This window comes from Pan paniscus, chromosome 8, assembly GCF_029289425.2.
Source record: "Pan paniscus chromosome 8, NHGRI_mPanPan1-v2.0_pri, whole genome shotgun sequence".
In the NCBI taxonomy this organism is placed as follows: Eukaryota; Metazoa; Chordata; class Mammalia; order Primates; family Hominidae; genus Pan; species Pan paniscus.
The window spans coordinates 107,328,634-107,347,023 of record NC_073257.2 but is presented as its reverse complement, the minus strand read 5'-3'; the positions used below and the strand labels follow the sequence as shown (position 1 = coordinate 107,347,023).

The 18,390-nt window shown below is 47.0% G+C and overlaps 1 protein-coding gene across 50 annotated transcripts in view; it reads left to right on the top strand.

The window, feature by feature from the left end:
- The window catches only part of SORBS1 (sorbin and SH3 domain containing 1), a 250,086-nt gene that overhangs the window by 118,394 nt on the left and 113,302 nt on the right, over positions 1 to 18,390 (top strand). For 26 of the 50 annotated variants that reach the window (XM_034931185.2, XM_057298960.1, XM_034931184.2 and 23 more), the window contains exons 3-5: positions 1,984 to 2,038; positions 5,612 to 5,677; positions 10,635 to 10,763. In XM_034931185.2, the coding sequence (XP_034787076.1) occupies positions 2,029 to 2,038; positions 5,612 to 5,677; positions 10,635 to 10,763 (205 nt within the window). In that variant the 5' untranslated portion in view covers positions 1,984 to 2,028. Of the gene's footprint in view, positions 1 to 1,983; positions 2,039 to 5,611; positions 5,678 to 8,505; positions 8,602 to 10,634; positions 10,764 to 18,390 lie in introns of all 50 variants that reach the window. The other 24 variants (XM_055093181.2, XM_055093172.2, XM_034931150.3 and 21 more) reach the window with 1 other exon arrangement.

Genomic DNA, 18,390 nt, shown 5'->3' with positions numbered 1-18,390 from the left:
TTTCAGTAAGCTCCCAGCTAATGTGAATGCTGCTGGCCTGTGGACCACACTTGAAATATCAAGGTTCTACATATCCCGAGGACTTGTTTTTCAGATTGTGTGACCTTCAGATGTGTTCAGTAAGACCTTATTAGTCGAGGTATGTACAAGACTTGTACTTTGAAAAAACTATAAAATATTACCAAGAGAAATTAAAGAAGTCCTGGAAAAAGGGAGAGATAGGTCATACCCATGAACTGGAAGACTCAATATTGTTAAAAATGTTAGTTTTCCACAAATTGATCTATAGATTCAACATGATTCCAGTCAAAATCTCAACAGACTTTTTTAGGTAGAAATTGTTAAGGTGGTTTTAAACTTTATATGAAAATGCAAAGGACCTAAAATAGCCAGAATGATTTTGGAAAAAAACTCAAGTTGGAAGACTCACTGTATTAGGCCATTCTTGCACAGCTATAAAGAAATACCAGAGACTGGGTCATTTATAAAGAAAAGGGGTTTAATTGGCTCACAGTTCTGTAAGCTAACTGTACAGGAAGCATCTGCTTGGCTTCTGGGGAGCCTCAGGAAGCTTCCCATCATGGTGGAAGGCGAAGGGGGAGCAGGCGTGTCACACGACAAGAGCATAAGTAAGGGTGGGGGGGGGGTGCCACATACTTTTAAATGACCAGGTCTTGTGAGAACTCGCTATTGCAGAGATAGCACCAGGCCATGAGATATCCACCCCTATGATCCAAACACCTCCCACCAGGCCCACCTCCAACATCGGGGATTGCATTTTAATGTGAGATTTGGGCAGGGACAAATATCTAAACTCTATCACTCATATTACCTGATTTCAAGGCTATGTAAAACTACAGTAATCAAGACAGTGAGTTATCAGATAAAGACAGCTCACTGAAACAGAAAAGAGTCCAGAAATTGACCCAGCCATATCTAACCAGTTGCTTTTCAGAAGTGTTATGCTAAACGAGAGAAGCCAGACACAAAGGATTACCTGTACTATGATACCATTTATATAAAATCCTGGAAAAGGTAAAACAATAGTAACAGAAAGCAGATCAGTCGTTAACAGGGACCTGAGATGGTACTTGGCTGTAGAGATACACATGGGAACTTTTTGGGGTGATGGAAAGGCTGTATATTGTGATTGCGGTGGTGGTTATAGGATGTATATATTTGTCAAAACTCATCGAATTGTACAATTAAAATGGATATTTTCGGTTATATGCAAACTATAACTCAATAAAAGATCTGGATATATATTAGGGCATTGTCAGTACAATTTCAGCTTTCTTTGAGACCCTACTAAATTAAGGGGTTATCCATTTGAACATCAGGGATTGGTTCCCACCTCCAGGTGGTAGAGCACAGTGCATAGGAACTTGGGCCAGAAAGTCAGGCTGTCTGGGTTCCAGTATCAGCTCCTCCACTGCAGCAAGCACACAGCTTCACCTGTCTGTGTCTCGGTTTCCTCATCTGTGTAAACTAACCTGACATTAGTGGTTACCTCCTAGGGTTGTGAGGGTCAAATGTGTTAATATATTTAAAGCATTTAGAACATTTCCTTGTGCATAGTAAGCTATATATAAGCATTCAGTATGATCAGTAAGTTCTCAAATCAGTTTGTGTTGTGATTTTACCTCTTTCTCCTAAAATGTGTTTTTTCCCCTTTCCTTTACCCTCTCTTTAAACCACGTGCACTCATGTAGCTTGAGGTCTTTAATAGAATGTTTGAAAGGGATGTCGGATAACATCAGCACCAAATATGGGCAACAAAACTGAAACCAGTGAGGTTAAGTGATGTGCCCAAGGTCACAATAATATGTGGGTGACCACAAACCAGAAGCCTGGCCAGGTGACTCCTGGTTCAGCTCTGTTTTATCAAGGGTTACAGTGTTTGCATTTTTAATACTAACCATTGGGATTTATCGCGAACCTGCCATTCATCAATTGCATTGTGTGGTGTTTGTTTTTCTACAGAGCAGTTCAGAGCCCCAGTTGCAGACGACTTGTCCTGCCACCACCATGAGTTCTGGTAAGTCATTTTAAACTCATCTTTCTCTTATCTACCAAACTGGGCAGTTTACCCAGATTTCCCACGCACCCTGAAGGCCCCACTCTGGCATTTTATTTTTTATTTTTTGCCACCTGGGTGAATGCCAAAGCTTTGTCATAAGTTGTCATCATCACTCTCATCACCTTCATGGTTAATGATTTTTTGAGTGCCTACTACTATTGCCAAAGAACTGTGCTATATACACTTTACATGCACATTAGCCCTCTCTTTATTGAGATGTAACTGGCATACTATAAACCACAGATATTTTTAGTATACAATTTGATAAAATTTAACATATGTGTTACACCTTCATGGCATTTCTTAATCTGGGTGACTGCAGCAAAAGTAAACTGATTGGCCATAATTGCCCAAGGATGTGAACTAATCTAATGCTTCCTTCATCTAGGCTAGTAGAGCAGTTTGCTCCCTCTTTTGCTTTGCCTTTGGTAGTAAAAGTCAAGACCTAAAGAAATAATCAGTTTTGAGTATTTTTAGTTTTGAGCTGAGGTAGAAAACGTGGGTTAGGGAAGACAGAGATGGGAACAGATCCCTGCTCATCATGCAGCTAAGAGCTGTCAGCTTTCCAACCCAGAATTGGAGCAGAGAAGTTTCCATCTGGAGATTCAGCCCCACTTAAGCTACTGAGCATGCCCTGGACCCTCCTGAGACCTGCAGGTGGGGCAGGCTGTGGGGTGGGAAGATGATCATGTGGATATCTCATTCCGGAGTCTCCCAATCCTGCCATATTTCGTGAGTGTTGTCAGTGACCTCTGTGGATTAAAAATCACCCTTTTCCATTTATTTGCATACAATGCCGTTTTAGGCAAGTTCTGAGTAGGACAGTATGTAGTTCAGACCTAGGAAGGCTCTGGGGTGGAATAGCTGAGGCCCACACCCTGACCTCATTGTTTACTGGCTGCATAGCCTTGGGCCTGTGGTGGACCCTTCTCCTCTGCAAAATGGACATAATAAAAACACCAGTTCATTGGGATTTAGTGAGGATGAAGTGAGGCAATGCTTTTATTTATTTATTTTTGAGACAGAGTCTCGATCTGTCACCCAGGCTAGAGTGCAGTGGCGTGATCTTGGCTCACTCCAATCTCTGCCTCCTGAGTTCAAGTGATTCTCCTGCCTCAGCCTCCCGAGTAGCTGAGATTACAGGTGCCCATCACCACGCCTGGCTAATTTTTTTGTATTTTTAGTAGAGATGGGGTTTCACCATGTTGACCATGTTGACCAGGTCGCGAACTCCTGACCTCAGGTGATCCGCCCCTCTCCGCCACCGTGCCTAGCTAGCCTAAGGCAGTGCTTTTAAAGTGCTGAGCTCTGTGTCCAAGGCATAGCAAGTGCTTCATCTTTGGGCTCTTACTGTTATGAGCTGAGTTCCTCCCTGCAAAGCCAGGGACTTGGCTTCTCAGCAATTCCTTGAGTGCTTTTGCTGTGTGCGAAGAGGCCGTGCACCTTTTCCCCTCTAAGCAGGCTCGGGTACTGCCAGTAGCTCCTGCTTCATAACTCATTTTTTGTTGTCTCCTTGGCTTTTTGCGTTTGTTGTCATTTAAAATAGGCCATGATGTTTTGCTTTATTTTGTTTTTAACTTTTTCTCTGTAGCCTAAAGCTACTTTCTCGTCCAGTGGCAGAACTGGCCTCACTTTGCTTTACTACTCTTGGCATCAAGGGCCAGTGAAGGAGGAAGGGAGGGGCCTGGAAGAAGGGTATGGGTGTGGAAAAGCCCAGGAGACTGCTCCCCAGAATCTCTCTCTCAGGTGGAGGGTTGGAAGGAGGCGTTGCCTAGGAAGAGTTCAGAAATTCTGGAGCCTTTGACCTGATGATCCCACTCTTGGGAATTTCTATCTTAATTCCAAGGAAACAAAAATATCACCCACATGAAGGGTGGGTATGAGTAAGTACGTTATGTGTATTTACTTGATGGAATATTATGCCGCTGTTAAAATGGTCATTAGGAGAAAAGCAGCTACATGGGAAATATTTGTTTTAATCACTGGTGGAAAGAGCAGTGTAAAAATGGTGGATTCTTTTTATTCCAAGTTTGGGCTGGGCTGCCAGTCACTGGGGGAAGTGCTTTACCTGTGTGATATTGTTACATTCTCCTGGAAAACCCTCACAGGTGGGGCGTGGTTTGCCACCCTCATTACACAGATGGAAAAACTGAGGCCCTGAGGGGTTAATAATATGGCTGGGATCACTCAGCTAGTGTGTACTGTTGCTGAATCAAACTCAGGAAGCTGGACAGCAACATTGTGCTGCAGAGGTTTGAGTTTCAGGAGATGGAGTTACTAATTTTTAAATACCTTTCCAAAATTTCTTCAAGTTTGGTTGTTACATTTAATTAAAAGAAAGGAAGAACATGGGGCTGGGCCTGCTGGTAGCTCAGAGGCTGCCCCACACTAGCCTGGGGAGGCCTGGAGCAAGGCCTACAGTCACAGAAGGAACTAGAGCAGGTACTTGGATTTCTGGCCTTCTCACCAGCACCCTTCTTCCACCCATCTCAGAAATCAGAGCTCAAGAGAGACTCAGACATCTAGGAGAATTAGCCTTCACCTATAGGTGGGTGTGGGCAATTAACAGGCCACAGGCTGTGGGGCCAGCATGCGGAAGCCCAGGCACCAGGTGGGGCAGTGGCCCTGCTCATGTATGGCCCACAGGCAGCATCCGGACTGGCCTGTCAGTGTGGTTTATAGCAGGCAACCCCCCTTTTGGGAGGCTGATTGTTAAGGCCTAGGTAAGGTGACTTAGTCTCAGCCTAATGAATTACAGGGGTGTGGGACTAAGCTTCAGTCCCAGCATTTGGAGAAATAGAATACATATATATATATCAGGAAACCCAAATGTTTATCCCATTTGGGGAGGAAGAAGATGAGCTGTGAGATGGGCAGACCAGAGTTCAAATTTCAGCCTAGTGATCTTGGGCAGGCCTGGAATCCTCTCTGCCTCAGTTTTCTTATCTATAAAGTAGGCATTCCTAACTCCTAGCTCTGGAGGTGTGGGTCTTCAGGATAAAATGAGATGCTAATTATGGAATGCTAAGCATGGATCCTCACACCAGGCAAGTCAGTGTTTAAAAACCCATAGCTAGTCATGATTATGTTTGTAGCTTGGTTAACTCTGGGCTTGGAGGGGTTCCTCCAAGCACACATGTCCCAGGGCGACAGGGCCTGCCGGCCTTCCTTCCTTGGCCTGCCTTTATCTATTTTGGGATGGGGACCTGGGCGGGGCTTAGGCTACAGGGGAGCAGGGAGGATCTTAGCTTCCGTAACTGAGCAGAACTCAGGAAAGTCTCAGCCAACACAGAGGACATGACATCCGAGGGGAGCCCCAGGGATGCGTGGAATTTCCATCAGGTGAGAAGGGAGGAGGAGGCATTCTCGGCAGAGGGCCTCATAGGAACCAAGGCCTAGAGGTCTGAAAGTATCTGGGCAGGACCTCTCTGCTTCCTCCTGATTCTGACCCCAGCACCTCCTGCCACACAGGACTCAGTAAGTGCTGGGGCAGCTTACTCACAAACCTCGTGCTCTCTTTCTTTCTTGCAGAATGTGATGGTGGTTCCAAAGCTGTGGTGAATGGCTTGGCACCTGGCAGCAATGGGCAAGACAAAGGTAAGGTTCTTGGAGAGAAGTCTGGATTGGTACTGGAAAGCATTTCTAAAGGTGCGGAGTATGTCAGGCCGGGGCCATCCCATCTGCCTGGTGCAAACATCATTGGCCTAACCAAGCCATAAACTGGTGACCTGTTCCCTACGCTGATTTTCTGAGACCTGGAGCCTGTTGTTGCATTTCAGGAGTCTGAGGCTGCCATTTTCCCACTGTGAGGTATTAAAAACTTTCCCTAGCTCACAAGGATGCTGTGAATGACAGATCAGATACGTGGACCAAGGCATATTTCATGTCTGGTACAGATGGCATTTATCAGCCTGAAATATCCTTTGCTCAGCCTTTTACCTTCACCTGTAATAAACAGTGATGTGTTCACAGTCCTGTCCCTAAGGCAAGAGCCTAAATCATTAAAATAAATTATTTCAGTGGCATTAATTTAATGCACATCCTCTCATAGTTTCAGTTTTTAAAATTTTTAGGATAAAAGATTTAAATGTGAAATGAAGGATGGATGCGATGACCTTTGAGGTCCTGCTTAGCCTGGAGACTTTCATCCTGACCTCAGTGTGGCTGCACTTTCATCCTGACCTCATTGTGGCTGCACTTTCATCCTGACCTCAGTGTGGCTGCACAGATAGCCTGGCTACGGGGCTCGCGGTGCCACTTTTATTGTGTTGTGTGATGGATGCTGAAGCTGGAGTGACAAGGCATGGGTTCAAGTCCCAGCTCTGCCACTCATGAACAGGACATCTTGAGAGGCCCTTTATCTTTGTGGGTGTGGGTTCCCTTATCTATAAGATGAGGGAATTTATGATCTGCCGTATTTATTTCTGCTTCAAATTCAGAATTGGAATGAACGCTCATCCCAGTAAATTTTCTGGTATCCAAGAGGAAGGGCCAGAATCCTTGCATTGGGCATTTAAGTCAAGATGCATCTCAAAGAATAATTCCAAACAATTTGGCATTTTGATCTTTGTAATTTCCATCTGGGTCAACAAAGTGTTCCTTTTAAGACAAGGCAAAGTGTGAAAGGAACCAGCCGCAGAGGGTATGTCCAGAGACTAGGAGGGGCTGGGGTACAGGGCCCAGGTGGTGTGGGGGTGGGTTCCTTGGTGGCCAGAGGGGACCTGCCATGCTCCTGTTCTTGCCTCCCTGCCTGGTCGCCCCTCTGCACCCACGGTGTGGGGCCCTGGACAGTCTCGACCAAGTTGCACTTAGGGAACTCTGAGGGGCAGTGCCTGTGGAGTGGCTGTAGGCATGTGTTTAGCATCCAGTGAGGAGCATGGGGAGGGGTGGGGGCCCTATTAGTTTAAAGCCTGTGGGGTCATCGACCCCATCCATGTGAACTCATTTATACAAGAGACTTAAGGCGTGTGGGGGAGGGTGGCAGGTGGAGTGAGTCCCACTCTCTCCTTGGTGAGACTCACCTTTGTCTGCAAACAAGCAGGCAGGAGTGACTGAAGGGCATCAGGGTGGCCTGAGGTCACTGAACCAGAGCTGGGATAGCTGAGCTCCAGTCTCAGCCTCTCCGCTTGAGAACTGAATGAGCCTGAGCAGTTCACTGAGCCTCTTGTTTTTTCCTCTGAAAATGGTTACAAAAGTCTCCCCCAAGCCCATCTCCCAGGTGGAGCAGACAGGAGGATGCTGTGAGAGCACATTTGTGTCTTAATCCATGCAGTAGCGTCGTTAGCAACCTAGTCATTGATGGCCAGGCGCCGTGTGACTGCCCCATGCCTTATGAGGTGAGCTGACAGCAGGATGGACTGGAAGATGCACTGTCTCTGGCCGACATGCCTCCCTTCTGTTGCCTTGACAGGCTCACCAGCACGATGCTGACTTTGCAGTGGCGGTCTTGTTCCCAGACAGCCCTCCCCTCTGTGTTTCTGTAGATCTGTGGCCACAGTCGACTCTGGCACCTTCACACAGAGCTCCCATCCCTCTTTATGTGCTGCCCTTGAAAGAGAGGACGAGGGGAGGCCTCACAACAGGCTGGGTGTGAGGAGAGTTAGGGAACGTGCCTACCATGAGATTACAGAATCTGGGCAGGCAGGGAGCCCAGAGACCCTGCAGATAGATAAGTTTGAGCACTCAGGATGTTCGAGCGGTAGCCTTCACCACATCCCAGGCAGGCATTCCTGCTCTGCCTTAGCTCAGCTGGGCATTGGGGTCCTGGGCTGTGCACTTGGGTGCTGCCCAGAGACTACATATGCACTTGGACACTTGGCACCTCCTGACTAGGAAAGGGTGGGTTTGAGCAAGGCCATCTGCTGTTTAACAGATGGGGGCTTTGATTTGCTTGGGGCCAGAGGGCTACAATTATCGGAGCAGGCACAAGACCCCGGAAGTTATGCTATGGGGGAAGTAGCTCTGATGGCTGAAGGGACCAGGCAACTCACGATCTTGTTCCTTCGTTCTTCCACTCATCTGGAGCCCATGGGCCACAGCCCTCCTCCTCGGAACCCACTCCCCAGCCTTCTCCCAAGAGGCCCTGTGGACCCTGAGTGCTCTCCCCTTCTTCTGTTTGCCAGGCCATCTGTGTGCCTCTGTAAATCTTTGTCCAGAGCTTTGGCAAGCTCCTGGTGTGGCAGGAGGCACCGGTCAACACTGACCAGCTGTATTTGGGTGATAGTTAGAGGGGAGGGGTCTGTTGTCTTGGCCTAGAAGTCTAAAGAGAGAAAGCAGGTTATTTTTAATTACTGCATCTACTGCCCTTTGTATTGTTCTTGTTGTGTGGGCGACTTCCTCCTATTGTCCCTGCCCAGTTCCTCAACTGCCTGAGTGTTTCCCAAATGTTCTTTCTGGATGCACCATTTACCCTTTTGTGTTTTCAGCAACTGCCAACCCTTTACGCGCACGCTCTATTTCTGCTGTTAAAATCATTCCTGTGAAGACAGTGAAAAACGCCTCAGGCCTAGTTCTCCCTACAGGTATCTCCTTGGGTCGGTCGATTTTCTCTAACTGTGAGCGGATCATGGCATGGTTTTCCTTTCTTCTTTTCTTCTAACACGCACTTTGAGCTGAATCGTTGCATGTTTAGGAGGCATTCCGTCTCACTTCCTCAGCTTGCTTCCTTACTTCCTCTGTGTATGTGAATGTCTGTGTGCGTTTTCCTGGGAGCCAGCGAATGTGGGGAAGAACTGAGGACAGAGGCCTTGCCCCTCTTTTCTTTAGGAGAAGGGTCAGTCCAGAGGCTCAGCTTTCCCTTTGGGATGGGTCTGCGGTGCATGGACATCCTAGGCTCTCCCTAGAGGTTTCCAGCCCCCAGTACTTTAGCAAAAACGCAGTCTCCCTGAGAATTAACCTGGTCTCACAGAGAACCTCTGAACTCAGCTGAATTTGAAGCAGCTGCCCTTAGGTGCCCAACCTAGATTCGCCTCTGATGCTCACCGGGCCATCCCAGAGCATCCCCTTTGCCTTCCCCAGTTTTACCTGCAGCCACTTCCTGCCTCTCCCCTCCAGAGGGTGGGGGAGTACAGTTCAGATGTCAGCTCTGGCTCATCGCTTCCTTCTGTACAAAGTGGGGACACATGAGGCCTACACAGTACTTTATCCAATGGCGCTTTCAGAAGTAACTGGGCTGTGTGTCCAGGAACCTATGGATGGGCTGCATCCATCAGTGTGCCCCTCATCCTTTTGAAGTGACTATGAACCAGTTTTCCCAATAGTTTGGTGATATCAGTCGCTTAGCCTCTTGATAGAGTTGGATAAGTCAGATGCTCTCCAAGGCTGATGCTTGCCCTGACACATTGTGCGTTTCGTGCATTGCGTTCAATACAAGAGGTGCTGACGAGGCAGGTCCATTCTCTTGTCTAACGCTAATGATCATTCTCCCTGAGTTGTTGGCAGGGGGCTGCTGGCGTGGAAAGAAAGGAGAGAAGAGGCTTTGCTTCTCTCTGCCCTCGGACGGGAATGGGGATGAGTTGGATGTTTGAACTCACATCCTGCCCAGACACACACCCTGAATGTCAACCTGTAATCCTAACTGTGACAATTTTAGGTCAGGGATCTAGGCTGTGAGCAATATGAAAAGAAAACAAAACTGTGGCGTTCTGCATAGCTCAGCTGCACATAAAGAAACACTCTGCGTGTGCCTCCCAGAACCGTGTGGTCTGCCCTGGTTCCCTGCCTCCGTGACTGATTTCCTGCAGGATGGCATTCAGATCTTTTGAAGCATATTTTGAAATCTTTCTCAAGGAAACTCTAAAAGTTGACCCGGGTCTGTTATTAGGCCCTAGTGAAACTGTAGGAGATGCCAGGACCCTGTGAAGACAGCTGAGGCTCGGTGGACACTGCTCATTGAAGGATTTAGCCTTCTGAGTCATTTTTGTTGCTGTGAGTTTTCTTTGTTATGTTTGGAAAGTGAGACTGTCACTCGTGAGCTTTCTCGCCAGGCAGCATATCCTTCTGTCTCAGCATTTTGGGAGTCTTGACTTGCTGATCCAAGGAGATTTGCTTTTCCTTTTCCCACTGGAAAACTGCAGGGGGTAGTTGTTCTCCGTGGGACCACCCCCCCCACCCCCCCGACTTCCTTAGTTGCCAACTTGGTCTTCAATGAGAAGTATGGTCTGGAAGCTTGAAACATCTTTCATAAACTCTTTCTTGAACTGTGCCTTACTAACTGGTCGGAAGTCTGCTCATCAACCTAAACTTCATTTAATAAAAGGAATAAACCTGCTTTCATTTTGAAATGTTTTCAGCTGATAGTATAACTCATCCATTTACTCAGAACTCACCATTGCCGCCATGTTCCCCTAACTTCATGATGCACAGTAAACCTCTGAAAACTTGCCCCTCTCCACCACCCACAGATTAATTTCATTGACCACAAGTGTTCAAAGACTTCGCATGGCTGTAACCAGGTTCATCTCATTCCCCGGCTGTAACAATTTGCTAACCAACTGTCCTTTAATCCTTCAGGAGTCTTGGATTCAGTCTTCAATTTTGGACCTTTTCTTTTCAGACATGGATCCTACAAAAATCTGCACTGGGAAGGGAGCGGTGACTCTCCGGGCCTCGTCTTCCTACAGGGAAACCCCAAGCAGTAGCCCTGCGAGCCCTCAGGAAACCCGGCAACACGAAAGCAAACCAGGTGCGCGGAAGCTAGGGAAAGCTGTTCAAAGCCACATGGGAAGGGCAGGAGGAGGCTCTGGTGTTTTTGCTCAGGAGGGTGTGAGTTCATCAGATACCTCTGGGGTCTCTTAGGGTCCCCTGGGACAGTCAAATCATTTGGATGGGTAGTGGTCAAAGCCTCAAACTGACAGTCACATGCTGCAGATGAAGGCACAGCAATAACCACACTTTATGTTAGCTTTGACTGAGCAGGTCATCCTGTGACCACAGCCAGTGCTCTGCAGACTGCTCTCATGCAGACTGAAATAGCTTAGGGCATGGGGGGTAAGTAAGCGGTGCGATGGGCTAGAGGTTGGGCTTCTCAGAGCTCATCCCTGCTGCCTAGAGGTTCACTGTGACCTGTCCAGGCTGGGCTGGAGGTGCAGCCAGGGGAGACTGAGAAGTGTGGATGACTCAATGATCTTGCTCCTGGAAAAGCAGAGGTGGGGAGGGCTCAGGCCTGGGATTGGCCACCAGCCAGCTGCGGGAGCAGGATCAGGAGAGTAGCTCAAAGGCCCAGTGTAAACTAGGAGCAAAGAGAGATCAAAGAAGCCACATGAAGCCCATCTCCCCACCTTAACCCATCACTTGGGAAACCTGAGGTATTGAGGTTTAGAACTGGGACTTCGGAACCAGATAAATCTCTGTGCACACCCTGTCCCCACCACCTGTCAGCTGTGCGACTTTGGTCGAGTTATTCACTGTCTCTCAACCCTGATGAACTGTAGAATGGGGTTGATAATTGCATCTGCCTCAGGATTATTGTGAGGAAGAAGTGTATGAAGTGCTGTGTATCATGCCTGGTGGCATGGAATAGACTGTTAGATGTTAGCTGCTATTTGATTATGATTAGATTATTTTGGCCTCTCCAGAGACGACTTTGCACAGCCCAAGTATTCTGGTAGTTGGCAAATGCTGACTTTGAGATCAGGCACAGTTAGTTTAGGGTGAGACAGCACCTCTCCACTCTGTAGGGCAGTGACTTTCACGCTTTAGCTGCATCAGAATCACTTGGAGTAAAAAGGTAGGTTGCTGGGCCCCAGCCCGGAGTTTTAGAATGTAGGGTTCCCACTTGCAGGTCTGAGATAGGGTCTGAAGGTTCACATTTCTGACAGGTTCATGCTGATGCTGCTAGTGCAAGGACTGCATCTGAGAGCTGCTGCTGTAGGGGATGCGAGCTTGCTTTCTTGAAGGAAAGGGAGGGAGAAATGGAATGGAGGGGAGGACCATTCCCTTGGGACCAGAGAGGCTAGGCAGTAGGGTATGCAGACCCCTCTGGTGCAGCGGGAGTGGTGTGTTGTGATAAGACAGATATGATATGTAGGATGGAAATGGCCAGACCTAGCATCCTGGAAACTGATTTTCTTCCTTCCCAGCTACCCATAACAGGTGCCAGGGCACATGCTGGTGGATGAGGCCAGGCTAGGGTTTGAGCACAAACCCCTTTCTGGTGATGTTGGTCCCCGTGAGGGCTTCTTTGTCCTTAGGCTGAGGGCAGGCCCGAGCAGCCCACAGCCCTAAAAGTTAACAGAGTAGCTTCTTGGTCCTGCATCCCTGAGCCCAGCCCTGACTCCTGACCCGCTGGAAAGGTGGGGGTGAGGAGAGAAGGCAAAGTTATTTTATTCTAAGGCTAACCTCATCCAGCCTCTCCAAGCCTAACTGGGACGACCCACTTCCAAGCTAGAGAGCATTTGGAGAAGAGAGAATCCTAAGGGATGATGCAAAGAGAAAGGCTTTATGTGCAGTCCCCTGGCCCAGTCAAATAACCTTACAAACCAACTGTCCTGTCCTCTGGCAGCAAATGGAGGTGGTGGAGAGGGAGCTTGGAGCTCCCTCTAGTGGTTACAGTGTGGCATTGACGTAGAACACAATGCCCACCAGGTGTACGCCTGTGCTACCAGTACTGTGTGTGGATTTGTTTTTTTTTTTTCTGTTTCGTTTTGTTTTTTTGAGACAGGGTTTACTCTGTTGCCCAGCTTGGAGTACAGTGATGTAATCATGGCTTGCTGCAGCCTCAGCCTCCCGGGCTCAATCTGTCCTCCCACCTCAGCCTCCCAAGTAGCTGAGGTGCACGCCACCACACTTGGCTAATTTTTGTATTTTTCGTAGAGACAGTTTCTCCATGTTGCCCAGGTTGATGTTGAACGTGTAGGCTCAAGTGATCCACCTGTCTCGGCCTGGCAAAGTGCTGGGATTACAGGTGTAAGCCACCATGTCCGGCCCTGTGTGTGGATTTGAGGCACTTTTGGAAACACTCTCTTGTCCCAAAATACGTTTGTGTCTTACAAATTTCTACCAGCTAATTTGGTGAAAAGAAATTTCACCACATCTTTTTCACCAAACCATCAGCAGATTGTTTTAAAATGCAAATACTGTACTCGGAAGAATTAAGGGATAGTTATCAGTCATTCACACCTTACAGTAAGTTCATCTTTGTGAATTGAGATCATCGAATCCAAATAAGCATACATTCATTCAGCATTATCTATGTGCCAGGTGCTGCATGAGTCACTTGGAATTGTGATGAGAAAGGAGGAAAAGAGAGCAATTCTAGGTGCATTAGGTGAGGGCAAAAGGCAGTATGTTGCAACAGGAGTCAGGTGTGGACTTGTAGTCAGCCATCTTCCTTTCGGGCTGTGGGTAAGTCCTAGTGACTTTGAGCCCTTATCAAGTATGAGGAACTTGGGCCAGATGCTTTCCAAGCCTTTCTAGCTCCAGAATGCTCTGCGACCTTAGGAAGTTTGGAAATTAGCCTAACACAAATGGAATCCCTTTGATTGGTGATAAATTTAAGATGGTACAGGAGGGCAGTTTGGATGAAAAGGAACAAGCTGGGTTTGAGTAGAGGAAACAAAAAAAAATCCATGTGCTCATTAAGTATACAAAGCAGACTAGAATAAGTTAACACTGGGGAGTGGGCTTAAAAGAGGATGTCAGTAAGCCGGGCGCAGTGGCTCACACCTGTAATCCCAGCGCTTTGGGAGGCCGAGGTGGGCAGATCAGTTGGGGCCAGAAGTTCGAGACCAGCCTGGCCAACATGGTGAAACCCCGTCTCTACTAAAAATACAAAAATCAGCCAAGCATGGTGTTGCACGCCTGTAATCCCAGCTACTCGGTAGGCTGAGGCAGGAGAATTGCTTGAACCCGGGAGGTGAAAGTTGCAGTGAGTGAGATCATGCCACTGCACTCCAGCATGGAAGACAGAGCAAGATTCCATCTCAAAAAGAAAAAAAAAATGAGGATGTGAGTATAGGTAATTCAGGAATGGGAATCTTGTCCCCTTACCATGCTACCTATTGGCTAACATCCTGCTGGCTCTTGACTCTGACAGTGTCCATGTCACCCTCCAGATTGACAACTTGCTGGCCCATACCAGTCTATTGTCCTATCCTGGGGCCTAGGAGCCCCTGGGCCTTCCCTGGCTTCATAAAAACAGTTTTCAGCAGTATTTGCAGACAGCCAAGCCCAGTCTGGACTGGGAGCCCAAGTGTGAGGTAGTGGATGGCTCTTGCCAAGGATTGCTTCCTACTCCCAATGCCTTTGCAGATAGCTAATGTCAGATGGCGTCTGGCTCCCTCCCTTCTCACCAGGGACAGCATTTGTCCCCCAGCTGCTCTGTCTGCTTCCTCTCTGACTTGCTCCCTGTTTGCCACCTTCTTCAATGCCTACAGGTGTCCAGGTTGTTGATTATTTGCCTGGACTGGAAGGTCCAGTCCCTACCTGGTCCCCTGATACCCACATTTCAGCAGTGCCCCCTATTTCTAGTCCTTGTCCCAACCCCCTCACCTGGGAGAGATGATACAGTTCTGGTTTCACACAGTTCTCTACTGAGGCTGAGCACTGCCACTTACTGTCTTTGCGGTATGGACAAATTACTCCACCTTACAGGGCTTCAGTTGCCTTATTTGTAAATTGGAGATGACCATAACAGAGTTGTTGAGATTAAATGAGCTCTTTCTTCTTCTTCTTTTTTTTTTTTTGAGATGGAGTCTCACTCTGTCACCCAGGCTGGAGTACAGTGGTATGATCTCGGCTCGCTGCAACCTCTGCCTCCTGGGTTCAAGCGATTCTCTTGCCTCAGCCTCCCAAGTAGCTGGGACTATAGGTGTCTGCCACCACATTCGGCTAATTTTTTTTGTATTTTTAGTAGAGACCAGGTTTCACTGTGTTGGCCAGGCTGGTCTTGAACTCCTGACCTCATGATCCACCCGCCTTGGCCTCCCAAAGTGCTGGGATTACAGGCATGAGCCACCACACCCAGCTAAATGAGCTCTTTCATGTCAAGCTTTTGGCACAGGCCCAAAGCAAGTGCTTTTTAAGAGTAACCATTCTAGTTCCTGCAGGTCAAGAGGCTTGTTAAAGATTTGAAATAATTTCAGTTTGAAGCCATGAGGGCCTCAGCCCCAGCATGGTGGCAATGGGAGTGAAGAGCAGAAGCTGAGGGTCAAAGTGTCTTTTGGAGAATGAAATGACCAGGGCTCCTTGTGGTGTATTTAAGGACCACAGAGAGGTAAGACTCCATGTGGCCCAGGAGATGCCTTCCCTGTTTGGCTAGGAGAGTAATTGTGGCACTCATGGAGTTGGGGGGATTTGTGAAGAGTGCTGAAAAGAATGTTGAATTCCATCTTTTGACATGTCGAGTTTCTTAGCAAGGGAAGGACTTCCAGGAGAATGTTTCTAATGGGAATTTGGAAATTTGGAGTCCAATGTGTGGATTTGGAAGCCATCTGCATCCACATGAACTTTGAGAGAATGGAGACATTCTCGGTGGAGTGACAGAGAGAGCCCTTGAAATTGCCCAGTTAACACTCATTCTCCAGACTCCTCCATTCAAGTGGTGGCTTAACTCAAGATCCCTGACCACAGCTTCCCGATCAGCCTTCTCATCTCTGAATGTGGACCTTGGTTTTTGGATCAGAACCATCTGAAAGGAATGGCAGTAATCTTAGTACCGACTCCCTGCCCCCAGGAGAAACCTCATCACCTTATCCCTGCCTCCCGACCTCATTGCCACACCAGGTCTGAGCGTTGGCCATGTTGGTTCAGAGTGACTTGATCATGTCCCAGGTCAGGGTGTTTTCACTCCAGACAGGGAGCCTGAGTTGGTGGTGAGTGTGATACCAAGCTTTCTGTCTGGTATAGTCTAAAGATCTTGTGGCTTGATATATCAATTCCTGTGTTCTGACTTAGATGCCAGGCTCCAGTTCAGCCCTTATATTTTGTTAATTCTGTACCAGTTGGCTCCAGTCCTTACTGCCTGATTCTTGAATGCAAAGTTAGCTTTGGACATAAAGATTCTTGGACCTGCAGTCCAATTATTTCCTCTGGTTTTGACTCTCACATTTGCTCTCCAGGAATGGCAGTAGCAAAAAGGTACCATAAGAAGGTTTACATTGAAGCAGTTAAAGGTACCCCGTACCTCCATTAAATTAGAGTCTTTTTGATGAGTACATGTGTGAGAATTAGGGCCAACTGAGAAGTTGGAGGGAAAGGTCCTCACAAGAGTGCACCCTCCCTTCTGACACCAGCTGCAAGTTCAGGGGATTCACAAAACCACTCTCAGGTTTGGTACAATGCTGGAGGGACTCACACAACTTACTGAAAGCTGCTACACTCCAGGTTATGGTTTATTATAGGGAAAGGATACAGATTAAAAAAGGCAAGAGAAGATGCACATAGGCTGGAGTCTGGAAAAGGTACCAAATGCGGAGCTTCTGTTGCCTACTCTGCATGGAGAGTCAAGACATATTATTTCCCAGCAGTGATGTGTGACAGTGTTCTCAGAGCATTTTCAACCAGGAAATGTACCTGAGCCTTTGTGTTCAGCGTTTTTACCATGTCTCCATTACATAGGCGTGATCCACTGCCCACAGGGCAGTTCTCAATCTCCAGTCCAATTTTGTAATCGATTGAGCTCCTGGTGGCTCAAAGCCCCCACCCCAAGTCACATAATTGGTGTGACTCAAAGCCCCAGATAAACAAAGTCACTCCTATCAGGCATGACTTTCCAAGAGCTCAGAGATTACATCCCAGAAGCTGAGGGCCAAGGCCAGACCTCTTTTTGGATAAAGTTAAATTCTCTACTGTACAGTGTGAATACAAAATAAACACAAATAAGATTTGGAACACCCTTAGACTTACTATTAACACCTGTCATCTACCTCTTAAATACTCTTACCAGAACACATCAAGACTCACTCAATGAGAATTATCCTAAGATGCCAAGAAGAATTGACTGATCAGCAAAAGGCTTTAAAACAGGTCAAAATGAAATTAGCATAGAATGAGATGAGATAAAATAAAATATCAGGAGGCTACAGCCACAGGCCAGAAAAGATTGCAAATAAAGAACAGCTGGAGGAAAAGATAAGGCAAAGTAAATTATGCTGCTTGCAGAAAGGGTAGGTCTCTCAGGACTGCAAAAGCTCTCTAGGATCCAACTTTCTGAGGCACTCCCCCCACCTTGGGAGCTCTAAGGTAACATTTATTGAAAGAAGCATTTTGACAGTCTCTTCAATCAGGAGTTAATAATGGATGATCATGTGTGCAAAATTTCATACTTCTGCACATAGGCACAAATGGCCCTGGGCTGCTACCAACCTTCCGGGTTCAGAAGATGAGGTAATAGATGAAGGATGATAAGATGTCAGAAATATAGCTCTCCTTTAACAAGGAAGAGAGGAACATTTAAGAGGTTCTGAGAACTGCCTTTTTCGGGTAGGGGAAGGGGAACAGTTTTAAAGACTTGGAATGAGAAGAAAAAGTGGATCTATCCCTAAGGATCTTATGTTCTTAAAGCTATTTATCACATGGCAGAGATCAACAATGCTCATTTTTTTCCATGGTTTTTTTCCCCCTTATGCTTTGAATTCTGATTTTGCAAAGCACATGCTTTATGCCAAATACTTTCATTTAGTCCTCATGATTCAAAAGAGGTAGATATTATCTCCATTTCACAGACGTGGCCAGGTCATTTGCCACAGGATATGCAGTTAGCAAGATAGAGACTCAGGGCTGAAACTAGGCAATCTGATGTCACAGTGATGGTCCCTTCATGATACCTGGAGATTTAGAAGAACAGTTCACATTTCAGCTTTCCGTGACATAGCTGTTTGCTAGTGTCACTTGAATAGAACCAACCCAACTGAGAACCAGAAAGTGGGCAAAATAATGTGTCCCCAATTCCATGTACGAAGTTTACATCCTTCATTAGATAGCCCTTCACTCAGAACCTGTTGATGTTAGTATATGCATAAATCTAATAAATTTGATAGACTTATTTGACAAAGGTGGACTAGAAATAGCAACTTAGTAAAGAAGATGGAACGGTAAAAGTGATAGCTGTGAGGGAAGAAGTGGACCATTGTCATGGCATGTCACCAGGTGTTTAAGGGCCTGCCAGGTGTGAGGGGAGCTCTGGGCCAGGGAGCCGTCTGGATACGACAGGGAGTGTGGTGCACTCAGAGGTATTTTCATGTACCTGATCTTTGATTCTCAAAGATTCTCCAATTCTTTGATTGGAGAGAATCAAAGAATCATACTCCCTGTGAGGAGTATGGGGTAAGGCTTATATTTTATAGATGAGCAAAGTAAAATTAAGCATGGCT